General features: G+C 51.4%; 1 protein-coding gene across 1 annotated transcript; it reads left to right on the top strand.

Moving 5' to 3' along the window:
• The first annotated feature begins 388 nt into the window (after positions 1-388).
• On the top strand, positions 389-4,113 carry LOC125448614 (trafficking protein particle complex subunit 1). Its single transcript, XM_059644277.1, has 3 exons — positions 389-500; positions 1,175-1,313; positions 3,617-4,113. Exons 1-3 carry the CDS (start codon positions 442-444, stop codon positions 3,743-3,745), a joined length of 327 nt encoding a protein of 108 aa, XP_059500260.1. The 5' UTR covers positions 389-441; the 3' UTR covers positions 3,746-4,113.
• Positions 4,114-13,199: the final 9,086 nt, after the last annotated feature.

The following is a 13,199-nucleotide window of genomic DNA, read 5'->3' as shown; positions in this document are numbered from 1 at the left end:
CCAGTGGGGAAAAAATCCCGGCCCATCCAGCCTTTCTTTATAACTCAAAACTACCGTCCCATGGAAATATACTGGTAAACTGTTGTGTTGAAATGTGGCATCCTCGCACTGTGTCCTGATGAGTGCGAGATGAAAAATTCAGCAAAACGTCATTGTTAGCTGAAACACCTTTTTGCCACTTTCACTGAGCTGCGGACCCTCGGAATTACTTGTTAGGCCCTCGCTGAAGACGAGCAAGGCCTGGGTGAAGACTTTATTCCATCATTGACGTCAATGCTCGAGAGCTTTAGAAAATATTGAGTGGATTGGGGACTTTGGCTAGTAACATTTCCTCTTTTCGAAGAGCTCATATTGTGGACAGAGCATTAGAAAGCAGCCCACAAGGCATGTGAATTCAGTGGAATGATGTGCACTGTCTGCCTTCTCTAGGAATACCAGCTGATGTACGGAATGCTGTTCTCCATCCGATCCTTTGTCAACAAGATGTCTCCTGTCGATTTGTATCCTTTTTCTGCTGTGTCCCCGAACAAACCAATTGTCAGACATCGCTGTCGGTGGGACCAACAACACATGGTTAGACACAAAGCTCCCCCTACGCTGTTTCCACCCCCCCCCCCCCCATCAAATAATCAAATACTCCCCAGGACAGGGACAGCACTGGGTTAGATACGGAGTAAAGCTCACTCTACACTGTTCCCGATCTGTGCAGACATGGTTCTCTGGTGCTGTTACGACAAGGTGCTGATTGATTACCTTACGGGGGGGTGAAGGGGGCAGCAGGCATGACCCACCCTCCTGTGGTTTCCTGCTCCCTTCTGTGTCTGTGTTGGCTGGACACATCCTCAGTCGTTTAAAGCTCGGGAGGGTCCACAGTGGCTCTCCCACCTCCGGGCCCTGCCTATCCTGGGTTCGGGGCGAACCGTCCGGACATTTGAGTTTGTTCCCTCAGCTGATGCCCCTGAGGTGTGTGAGAGAGATCTGAAGGGACCCTGGGGTCCTATCTATTCGTCTGGCAACACATGGAAGAAAGACATTTCCCTGTTATCCTTTGTGGGATTTTGCTGTTTGCCGTGTTGCAGTGTAGGATACCAGTCACTGCCTGTGAGGGGGTGGAATGCCGCAGGGTTATTAGTGGGTGTTACAGCAATGAAAGCTCCTTAATGTTCTGGAGCAGTCGAGATGGCTTCCTGTCCTTTCAGACAAGCAAATACAAGCTGCATTATTACGAGACCGCGACGGGCATCAAGATTGTCATGAACACTGACCTCGGGGTCGGGAACATCCGAGACGTTCTCAGTCAGATCTACAGCACGGTGAGCTCTTCTGTATCCCTCTCCTTCCCGCCACTCTGCCCGTCTGACTGTCCCTCATTCCGTCATTGCTATCCCTCACCTCCAGAATCCCACGGCATACGCTGGAGCCCAGGCACACGAGCCCATCATCATACAGCAAGGAAACAGACCCTTCAGCCCAACCAGTCTGTACTGACCACAATCCCAACTAAACTAGCCCCCACCTGCCTGTTCCTGGTCCATGTCCCTCCAAACCTTTCCTGTTCATGTACTTATCCAAATGCCTGTTAGATGTTGTAACTGTGCCCACATCCACCACTTCCCCTGGACGTTCATTCCACACATGAACCACTCTCTGTATTTTAAAAGAAAATTGCCCCTCCTGTCTCTTTTAAATCTTTCTGCTCTCACCTTAAAAATATGCCCCCAGTCTTGAAATCCCCCCCCCCCCACCCCAGGGAAAAGACATCTGCTATTAACTCTGTGTACCCCTCGTGATTTTATAAACCTCTATAAGGTCACCCCTCGGCCCCCTACACTCGAGGGGGACAAAAGTCCCAGCCTCTCCCTAGAACTCAAACTCTCCATACCCGGCAATATCCTGGTAAATCCCTTGCGAACCCCGTCCAGCTGAATATATCCTTCCTGTAACAGCGCGACCAGAGCTGGGCACAGTAGTCCAGAAGAGGCCTCACCAGTGTCCTCCTGGTCTACGTTCCCAGTGGCAGCGCCGAGGGAATGCTGCCCTGTTGAATATGCTGTCTTTCGGTTGCAAACTTAAACCAACCCTCCCCCTAGTGGACGTGAAAGGCCTTGCAGCCATTACACTGTCATCAAGTTCCACCCAGAATACGTAGCCCTCAGTCCACACAATTTCTTCTCTTTAGAAAAGCAGGTTGTCAGGTTGTTGTTTGCGGGAGCTTGCATTAGGTGCACCATTTCCAACGTTACGTTAGTGACTACACTTCCAAAGAAAAAACTTCATCGGCTGGTAAGCGAATTCAATAGCCAGTGGTGGTGAAAAGCAATATATAAATGCGAGTTCAGAGATAGTAGGAACTGCAGATGCTGGAGAACCTGAGATAACTAGGTGTAGAGCTGGATGGACACAGCAGGCCAAGCAGCATCAGAGGAGCAGGAAAGCTGATGTTTCGGGCCTAGACTCTTCAAAAATGGGGGAGGGGAGGGGCTATCTGAAATAAATAGGGAGAGAGGGGGGAGGTGGATAGAAGATGGATAGAGGAGGAGATAGGTGGAGGGGAGCCAGGCAGGTCAGAGATGGGGATGGAGCCAGTAAAGGTGTCAGGACGTGGTCGAGTCTGTCTCCTCTCCACCTATCTCCTCCTCTATCCATCTTCTATCCACCTCCCCCTTTCTCCCTATTTATTTTAGAGCCCCTTTCCCCTCCCCCATTTTCTGAGGCAGGGTCTAGGCCCGAAACATCAGCCTTCCTGCTCCTCTGATGCTGCTTGTCCTGCTGTGTTCATCCAGCTCTACACCGCGTTATCTCAGATTCTCCAGCATCAGCAGTTCCCATTATCTCTGAGACTAGCTGTTTCTTTCTCCCACTGTATGTTGGCAGGGCTGGCTGGCTATACTCGGGGTGGCCACTTGGGGCTGGTGGAGAGCAGCAAGCGACTGTGGAGTGCTTTGTGAATGAGTGACACTGACAACAGTTCTGTTGGTCCTGATCTTCCAAACAGTAAACCATACAGTAAAATAGTAAATCCAAACGCAATATTGTCATTTCCTGGCTTAGAGTATCAACAAGGACAACATACCCGCGAGGGAGTTACAGACGGAATCGGATTGAGAGGCTTAGGGTGGTCAATGTATAGAATAACAGATCCCTGGGAGGGAGTTACAGACTGGATTCTAATCGAGGGGCTCGGGGTAGTCTGTGTACAGAATAACAGATCCCTGGGAGTGAGTTACAGACCGGATTCTAATCGAGGGGCTCGGGGTAGTCTGTGTACAGAATAACAGATCCCTGGGAGTGAGTTACAGACCGGATTCTAATCGAGGGGCTCGGGGTAGTCTGTGTACAGAATAACAGATCCCTGGGAGGGAGTTACAGACCGGATTCTAATCGAGGGGCTCGGGGTAGTCTGTGTACAGAATAACAGATCCCTGGGAGGGAGTTACAGACCGGATTCTAATCGAGGGGCTCGGGGTGGTCTGTGTACAGAATAACAGATCCCTGGGAGGGAGTTACAGACCGGATTCTAATCGAGGGGCTCGGGGTGGTCTGTGTGCAGAATAACAGATCCCTGGGAGTGAGTTACAGACCGGATTCTAATTATCTTCTCCTCTCTCCCTCCCAGATCCTTGTTGAGTTTGTGGTGAAGAACCCCCTGTGCAGTATGAACGAGCCCATTCAGAGCGAACTGTTCCGTACCAAACTGGACAGTTTTGTGCGTGGTCTGCCCTTTTTCTCCGCGCGGGCGGGCTGATGGCTGTCTGATTCATGCTCCAAGTTGTTTGATGCTGTGCAAATGATCATGAGAAACTGCACTGCTTCTTCAACTTCCAAGTCCCTGTGTGGAATTGGTGAGGTGGTTCTTAACCCCGACCCTGTGCTGAATTTCTCCCCCCCGCCTTTTCTATTCGGGAATGCTCGATTCTCTCCATTCCACTCCTTGCCCACCTTATGTTCTCAGTCTCCAGGCCACACTCCAGTCACTGTGACTGCAGACTAACAGTAGGTCGGGCACAGAAACAATTTCTCGTTCTGTTTCAATTAGGGAACTCTTTTTCGGAAGCCTGCTCCTGTTTAATTTATAAAATAAAGCTGGCCTAAGGGGCAGGGCATCTGTCCAAACTGTTGTGTCTCTTTCTAAAGAGTAACTTGAGCTCTTGTCCTTCTGGTATTTCAAAAACACTTTACAAAATCCTAGAAGGCGACGTACGGCCCCATCGTTTCCGCACTCTCTGTTTAAATGAGCATCACTGCCGGAGGTGCTTTTTCTAGCCGTTAATGCTGCTACAGAATATAAACGATGTAACTCCAACTCCATGGCTGTGTGTCAAATTCGGTCCACACTCCTGTGAAGTGGCTGGGGAAGTCATCCATCCAGACCCCATGTGGATGGTAAAAATGTAATGTGTTTCTATACTTTTTGCACATCCCTAGTTTCTCGTGGGGAAGGTGGTGGTGTGCTGCTGCTTTGAACTGTGCGGTGCAGGGGCACCCACATAGTGCCGTTAGAGAGGGAGTTCCAGGATTTTGACAGACTGACACTGAAGCAGCGGTGATATATTTCCAAGTCGGAATGTGGAGGGGAATGTGCAGGGGGGTGGTGTTCCCCTGTACCTGCTGCCCCTTGTCCTTCTGGATGGAAGTGGGTCGCGGGTTCGGAAGGTGCTGCCTGAGGATCTTCGGTGAGTTTCTGCAGAGCATCTTGTAGATGGTACACACTGCTGCGACCGAGCGTCGGTGGGTGACGGCGGCGGTGGGGGGGGGAGTGGGATGTTTGTGGATGCGGTGCCAATAGAAAAGCCCTGGATGGTATCAAGCTTATTGAATATTGTTGGAGCTCTCCTCATCCAGGCAAGCGGGGAGGTATTTCAAGACACTTCTGACTTGATGTGAGTTTGCTCGCTGTACAAAAAATAAAACACTTATACACCTACCCAGTCATGCAAGCCGCCCCAGGTTACCCAGGGGGTATGTACACCAACTAAAGGAAAAAAACAAAGCAAAGAAAATACCCCGGCAGTCGTCTCCCCCCACAGTCCCATTTGGCTCCCTGACCAGTTGGGGAAGGCGCCAGCTGGGACCAGTTACCAGACAGGGCCCTTTTTTCAGTTCTGGACGAGGGGTTTCATACCGTGGTCTTTCCCCACCGTGCCTTGGCGGCTGCCCGAAGCTTTAGCGCATCCCTCAGCACGTAGTCCCGGACCTTGGAGTGCGCCAGTCTGCAACATTCGGTCGGGGTCAGTTCTTTCAGCTGGCAGACCAGCAAGTTGCGGGCAGACCAAAGAGCGTCTTTCACCGCATTGATGGTCCTCCAGGCACAGTTGATGTTGGTCTCGGTGTGCGTCCCCGGAAACAGCCCGTAGAGCACGGAATCCTGTGTCACGGAGCTGCTCGGGACGAACCTCGACAAATACCACAGCATCCCCCTCCAGACATCCTGCGCATAGGCACACTCCAGAAGGAGGTGATCGACAGTCTCGTCCCCCCCCCGCAGCCACCTCGAGGGCAGCGTGCAGTGGCGCAGAGATTCCGGGTGTGCATAAAGGATCTCACTGGCAGAGCCCCTCTCACCGCCAGCCAAGCAATGTCCTTGTGCTTGTTTGAAAGTTCTGGCAATGAGGCATTCTGCCAAACTACTTTGGCAGTCTGCATGGGGAACCACACGACGGTATCCACCCTCTCCTTTTCCCGAAGGGTCTCGAGGATACTACGTGCTGACCACTGCCTGACGGCCTTGTGGTCAAAGGTGTTTCCCTTCAAAAATTTCTCCACGAAGGACAGGTGGTACGGAACGGTCCAACTACTCGGAGCGTTCCGCGGCAACGAGGCCAGGCCCATCCTTCGCAACACCGGGGACAAGTAGAACCTCAGTAAGTAGTGACACTTGGTGTTTGCGTACTGAGGATCTACGCACAGCTTGATGCAGCCACACACAAAGGTAGCCGTCAGGGCAAGGGTGGCATTCGGTACGCCCTTTCCCCCATTCCCCAGGTCTTTGTACATGGTGTCCCTGCAGACCCGGTCCATCGTCAACCCCCCAAATGTAGTGGAAGATGGCCCGGGTGACCACAGCGGCGCAGGTCCAGGGAACAGGCCAGGCCTGTGCCACATACAACAGTACTGAAAGCCCCTCGCACCTGACAACCAGGTTCTTACCCACAATGGAGAGGGACCGGAGCGTCCACCTGCCCAGCTTCTGCTTCAATTTGGTGATACGCTCCTCCCAAGTCTTAGTGCACGCCCCAGCTCCACCAAACCAAACACCCAGCACCTTCAGGTAGTCTGTCCTGACGGTGAAGGGGATGAAGGAGCGGTCGTCCCAGTTCCCGAAGAACATGGCCTCGCTCTTACCCCTATTGACTTTGGCACCCGAGGCCAGTTCAAACTGGCCGCAGATGTCCAACAGCCTACTCACCGACCGACGATCAGTGCAGAAGACAGCGACATCGTCCATGTACAGGGAGGTCTTGACCTGAAGGCCTCCACTGCCTGGGATAGTCACGCCCTTCAGGCTCACGTCCTTCCTGATGGATGCGGCGAAGGGCTCCACACAGCACACGACCAAGGCAGGAGAGAGCGGGCAGCCCTGCCTGACTCCAGATCTGACGGGAAAACTGTCCGATTCCCACCCGTTGATAGAGACTGCGCTAACGATGTTGGCGTAGAGCAGCCGGATCCAATTGCGGATGCCCTCCCCGAACCCCAATTTGGAGAGGACGTCACTCATGTAAGCATGAGAGACCCTGTCGAAGGCCTTCTCCTGGTCCAGGCTGACGAGGCAGGTGTCCACCCGCCTGTCCTGAACGTAGGCGATCGTATCCCTGATGAGCGTGAGGCTCTCAGCGACCTTCCTGCCCGGCACAGCACAGGTTTGGTCAGGGTGAATCACCGACTCCAGGACAGACCTGATCCGGTTGGCTATGACCTTGGCCAGGATTTTGTAGTCCACGTTCAATAGTGAAATGGGACGCCAATTCTTAATTTCTTCCCCCTCCCCTTTCCTCTTGTAAATGAGGGTGATGATGCCCTTCCTCATGGACTTGCACATTTCCCCTGCCTGAAGCGCACTATCGTACACCTCCAGCAGGTCCTGGCCAACCAGGTCTCAGAGCGGAATACAACTCGACCGGTAAGCCGTCGCTTCCGGGAGACTTATTCCTCTCCAAGGACTTGAAGGCTCTGGTCAGCTCATCCAGGGATATCGGCCGGTCCAGCCACTCCCTCGTGCCGTCGTCTAAGACCTCCGTGATAGACGACAGGAACGACTCGGAGGCTGTGCTGTCCGTGGGCTTCGCTTCATACAGTCCGGCAAAGAAGGATCTGCTAATCCTCAAAATGTCGGGCCGAGACGACGTCACCGAGCCGTCGTCCTCCTTCAGCCGGCTAAGCCCAGAGCTCTCTTTGTGCACCTTCTGAAAGGAGAAACACAAGCACGTCTTGTCCTACTCCACGGAGCGGACCCTGGACCGGAAGATTATCCTGGAGGCCTCCACGGCAAAGAGCGAGGCTTGCTGGCCCCTCCCCTCACGGAGGTCCTCCGTGACATTGACCCCCATCAACTGCAGAAGGAGCAGGTTCTGCACCCTTTTCTGGAGTCACGACAGCTTTCCCCGCCTCTCTCTTGCCTTCCGAACACCCTTGAGGACAAAGAACCTCTTGATGTTCTCCTTCACCGCCTCCCACCAGTCGCCCGGAGACTCAAAGAGGGGTTTCACGGTTCTCCAACCAGCGTGCTCCCTCTTAAGCTCCTCGACGTTCTCTGGGATCAACAGAGTCGTGTTGAGCTTCCACGTCCCCTTGCCGGCCTGCTGGTCGTCCTGTAAATGACAGTTGGCCAACAGGAGGCAGTGGTCAGAGAAGAACACCGGCTCGACGCCGGTGGACCTGACTGAGAACGCCCGTGACACAAACAGGAAGTCTATCCTTGAGCGGATAGACCCATCTGGCCGCGACCAGGTGTATCTCCGCTGCGCTCCGTCTGCAGGGGTGCTGAAGACATCGAGAAGCTTGGCGTCCTTCACCGTGCCCATCAGGAATCTGGATTTGATGTCCAGTTGACTCCCCCCACCCGCTGTCCTCACGCCAGACCTTCCATCGATGATGCAGTTGAAGTCTCCGCCTAGGATGACCGGCCTGGACGTAGCCAGCAGGGGTGGAAGCCGCTACAGGATGGCCGACTGCTCACTCCGTACCGCTGGGGCGTACACATTGACCAGCCTCAGGGGAGCATTCCTGTAGGTGACATCAGCCACTAGGAGGCGCCCCCTCACCACCTCCTGAACTTGAGAGATGGTGAAGTCGCGCCCCCGCAGCAGAATAGCCAGGCCTGAGGAGCGACAATTGTAACCCCTCGACCAGATCGAAGGCCCACAGGTCCAGGCGCCTGACCATTTCCCGTACCTGCTGAGGTGCGGTATCCTGCACTCCTGCAGAAACAGGAGGTCCGCCTTGACCGTGGTCAGGTAGGCCAACGTGGACACACATCTTGCGGTTGACTTGACGCTGCGCACATTAATGCTCGCAACTCGTACCCCCATTGTGGGCAGTGACCGCAGTACCCGCAGTTCATTAGCTGCTGTCTTAGTATGTTGGAAACCATAACCACACTCCCCTACATCAAAGACATTTCCGAAATGACTGCCAGACTCCTCGGACCTCTTGGCATCAGGGTAGCCCACAAACCCACCAACACACTAAAGCAGCAGCTAATGAACTTAAAAGACCCTGTACAGACAACAAACAAAACAAACGTCATCTACAAAATACCTTGCAAGAACTGTGACAAACACTACATTGGACAAACTGGCAGAAAGCTAGCCACCAGGATACATGAACATCAACTAGCCACAAAACGACATGACCCACTATCACTCGTATCCTTACACACAGATGAGGAAGGACACCACTTTGATTGGGACAACACATCCATCCTAGGACAAGCCAAACAGAGACACGCACGAGAATTCCTAGAAGCATGGCATTCCAGCCGGAACTTCATCAACAAACACATTGATTGGGAGCCCATCTACCACCCCCTGAGAAAAAGAACAGGAAATGACATCACTAATGCAGGAAATGACATCACTAACCCAAGGAAACCTAACCAGATAAATAGAAAGCGGGACATAACACCAGTGCTTCATTGGAGGCTCACTGATGATGTTACCTAGAATAGTGACGAAACGTCTGAAAACTAACCTTCCAGCTCAGCGAGCAAACTCACATCCAGAACCTCAACCTGAGCTACAAATCTTCTCAAAACTCACTAACTTCTGACTTGAGCTTTGTCGATGATGGGTAGGCTTTGAGCAGAAGGCGAGTCACTCACCACAGTATTCCTTGCCTTTCGCCACCCTGCATTTACTGAGCTAGTCTGACCGCTTTCTTATCAGTGGGAATCTCCAGGGTGTTGAGAATGGGGGAATTCACTGATGGTGATGCCACTGAATATCAACGGATGGTGGGTAGATTGGAGGTAGACATAGCTCAGCATCTGTGTGGTGCACATGTTATTTGCCACACGTCAGCCCAAGCCTGGGTATTGTCCTGATCTTGTTACATTTGAGCATGGACTGTTTCAGGATCTGAGGAGTCTCAAACAGGGCTGAACATTGTGCAGTCATCGGCAAACATCCCCACTTCTGACCTTATGATGGAGGGAAGGTCATTGGTGAAGCAGCTGAAGATGCTTGGGACTAGGATACTAACGTGAGGGACTTCTGCAGAGGTGTTCTGGAGCTGTGATAAGACCACGACCATAAGAAATAGGAACAGGAGGAGGCCATTCGGCCCCTCGAGCCTGCTCCTCCATTGAAGCAGATCATGGCTGACTCAACATTCTTCACATCCACTTCCCTGCCCTTTCTCTGCAACTCCCTGAGTCCCTAACTAATCAAGAATCTGTCGCAGCCTTCAATATACACCAGGACTCTGCCCCCCACAGCTCTCTGGGTCAAGGAGTTCCATAGAATCACTCCCCTCTGAGAGAAGAAATTCCTCCTCATCTCGGTCTTAAATTGGTGCCCCCTTTATTCTGAGTCTGTGCCATCTAGTCCCAGACACTCCCATGAGGGGAAACATCTTCTATGCATTGACCTTGTCAAACCCTTTTAATAATCTTGTTTGTTTCAGTGAGATCACCTCTCATTGCTCTGAACTCCAGTGAGTAGAGTCCCAACCTGTTTAGCTTTTGCTCATCAGACACCCCATCCATACCAGGGAGTGTCTGATCAAACCTTCTCTGAATTAGAACATAGAACAGTACAGCACAGAACAGGCCCTTCAGCCCACAATGTTGTGCTGACCATTGATCCTCATGTATGCACCCTCAAATTTCTGTGACCATATGCATGTCCAGCAGTCTCTTAAATGTCCCCAATGACCTTGTTTCCACAACTGCTGCTGGCAACGCATTCCATGCTCTCACAACTCTCTGTGTAAAGAACCCGCCTCTGACATCCCCTCTATACTGTCCTCCAACCAGCTTAAAACTATGGCCCCTCATGCTAGCCATTTCTGCCCTGGGTAATAGTCTCTGGCTATCAACTCTATCTATGCCTCTCATTATCTTGTATACCTCAATTAGGTCCCCTCTCCTCCTCCTTTTCTCCAATGAAAAAAGTCCGAGGTCAGTCAACCTCACTTCATAAGATAAGCCCTCCAGTCCAGGCAGCATCCTGGTAAACCTCCTCTGAACTCTCTCCAAAGCATCCACATCTTTCCTATAATAGGGCGACCAGAACTGGACGCAGTATTCCAAGTGCGGTCTAACCAAAGTTTTATAGAGCTGCAACAAGATCTCACGACTCTTAAACTCAATCCCCCTGTTAATGAAAGCCAAAACACCATATGCTTTCTTAACTTGGGTGGCCATTTTAAGGGATCTATGTATCTGCACACCAAGATCCCTCTGTTCCTCCACACTGCCAAGAATCCTATCCTTAATCCTGTACTCAGCTTTCAAATTCGACCTTCCAAAATGCATCATGAATTCTGTAATGAAATGATATCTTTCCTTAAATAAGGGAGGAAAAACTGCTCACAGTATTCCAAATGTGGTCTCACCAGCACCTTGTACAGTCACAGTAAGACTTTCCTACTCCTCTACTCCAACACTGTTGAAAGAAGAGCCAACACTACATAACCCTTCCTGATTCCCAGCTGTCCCTGTGTGCCAGCTTTCTGTGTTTTGTGTACAAATCGCTCCAAGTCCCTTTCTGTTGGAGCTTTCTGCAGTTTTTCTCCATTTAAATAACATTAGTTCTTCTCTTCTCCCTTCCAAAAATAGACAACTTCATATTTTCCTACATTATACCCCATTTTCAGCACTTTTTAAAGATACTTTTCATTCTTATTCTGGACGTCGAGTAATTCAAGTACTTTTTAAAACTTTGTATTCCTACACTAGTTTTTATTTTACTCTTTCAATTCTGTGACGAACACTTGAAGCAACACTCTACCTAAGACAGCACCAAAATGGCAACATTACAAACGTTTCAGCGCATTCATTTCAGCACACATGACAATAAAGGTTATTCTATTCTATTCGGTTGTCAAATTTTTGCCCACTTTCTTAACCTACCAATACCGCTCTATAAACTGTTTGTATCCTTCCCGCAACATGCCTTTCCACCCGTTACTGTGATTTCTGCGAATTTGGCTTATAGTATATTCCCTTCCTACCTGCAAGTCATTAATATATATTGTAAACAGTTGTGATCCCAGCACCGATCCGTGTAGAACCCACTAGTCACTGGTCATCAACCTGAAAAAGAATCTGTTCTCCCCTCTCACTGCTTCCTGCCCATTTCTTGAAGGGAGCCTTTGGGAGTGAATAGCCAAGGTTTTATCCCTAGGATAGGGGAGTCCAAAACAAAAGGTTTTAAGGTGAGAGTGGAATGATTTGAAAGACCCCTAAGGGGCAACCTTTTCATGCAGAGGGTGGTGTGTGTATGGAATGAGCTGCCAGAGGAAGGGGTGGAGGCTGGTACAGTTGCAATATTTAAAAGGCATGTGGATAGGTACATGAATAGGAAGGGTTTAGAAGGATTTGGGCCAAGACTAGAATAATTTAGGACATCAGACTAGCATAGACAAGTTTGACCAAAGGATTGGTTTCCATGCTGTGCAACTCAATGACTCCTCTCATCAGAATGCCTTCCTGGGGCTGGGCAATAAAGAATTTCCCTGGAACTCAAGCATGAGGCCAGTCCAGCAGAATTGGTTTTAGATTATCACGGCTTCAGTGCTGACTGTTTCAGAGGATTCTGCCTATCAGCTGGGAGGACAGGCATACTAACATGAACGTCCTTGAAGCAGCCAATATCCTCAGTAATCAAGCTGCTGTAAGTTCTTCCCAATGTAAGGACGAGTGCTGCAGCATGAATCTGTCATGCAGCCAGCCCAACACGGTGGGGCGTTGTGACACCAATCTGCAATGCGGTCCTCTCAACACGGTGAGGCGCTGTGACACCAATCTGCAATGCCGTCCTCTCAACACGGTGGGGCGTTGTGACACCAATCTGCAATGCGGTCCTCTCAACACGGTGAGGCGCTGTGACACCAATCTGCAATGCCGTCCTCTCAACACGGTGAGGCGCTGTGACACCAAGCTGCAATGCCGTCCTCTCAACACGGTGAGGCGCTGTGACACCAAGCTGCAATGCGGTCCTCTCAACACGGTGGGGCGCTGTGACACCAATCTGCAATGCGGTCCTCTCAACACGGTGGGGCGCTGTGACACCAATCTGCAATGCGGTCCTCTCAACACGGTGAGGCGCTGTGACACCAAGCTGCAATGCGGTCCTCTCAACACGGTGGGGCGCTGTGACACCAATCTGCAATGCCGTCCTCTCAACACGGTGGGGCGCTGTGACACCAATCTGCAATGCGGTCCTCTCAACACGGTGGGGCGCTGTGACACCAATCTGCAATGCGGTCCTCTCAACACGGTGAGGCGCTGTGACACCAAGCTGCAATGCGGTCCTCTCAACACGGTGAGGCGCTGTGACTCCAATCTGCAATGCGGTCCTCTCAACACGGTGAGGCGCTGTGACACCAATCTGCAATGCGGTCCTCTCAACACGGTGAGGCGCTGTGACACCAATCTGCAATGCGGTCCTCTCAACACGGTGAGGCGCTGTGACACCAAGCTGCAATGCCGTCCTCTCAACACGGTGGGGCGCTGTGACACCAAGCTGCAATGCCGT

The sequence above is a fragment of the Stegostoma tigrinum genome, unplaced genomic scaffold (genome assembly GCF_030684315.1).
Source record: "Stegostoma tigrinum isolate sSteTig4 unplaced genomic scaffold, sSteTig4.hap1 scaffold_645, whole genome shotgun sequence".
Lineage (NCBI taxonomy): Eukaryota > Metazoa > Chordata > Chondrichthyes > Orectolobiformes > Stegostomatidae > Stegostoma > Stegostoma tigrinum.
Note: the sequence above shows the minus strand (reverse complement) of the source record. Positions and strands in the feature narration are given on the sequence as shown.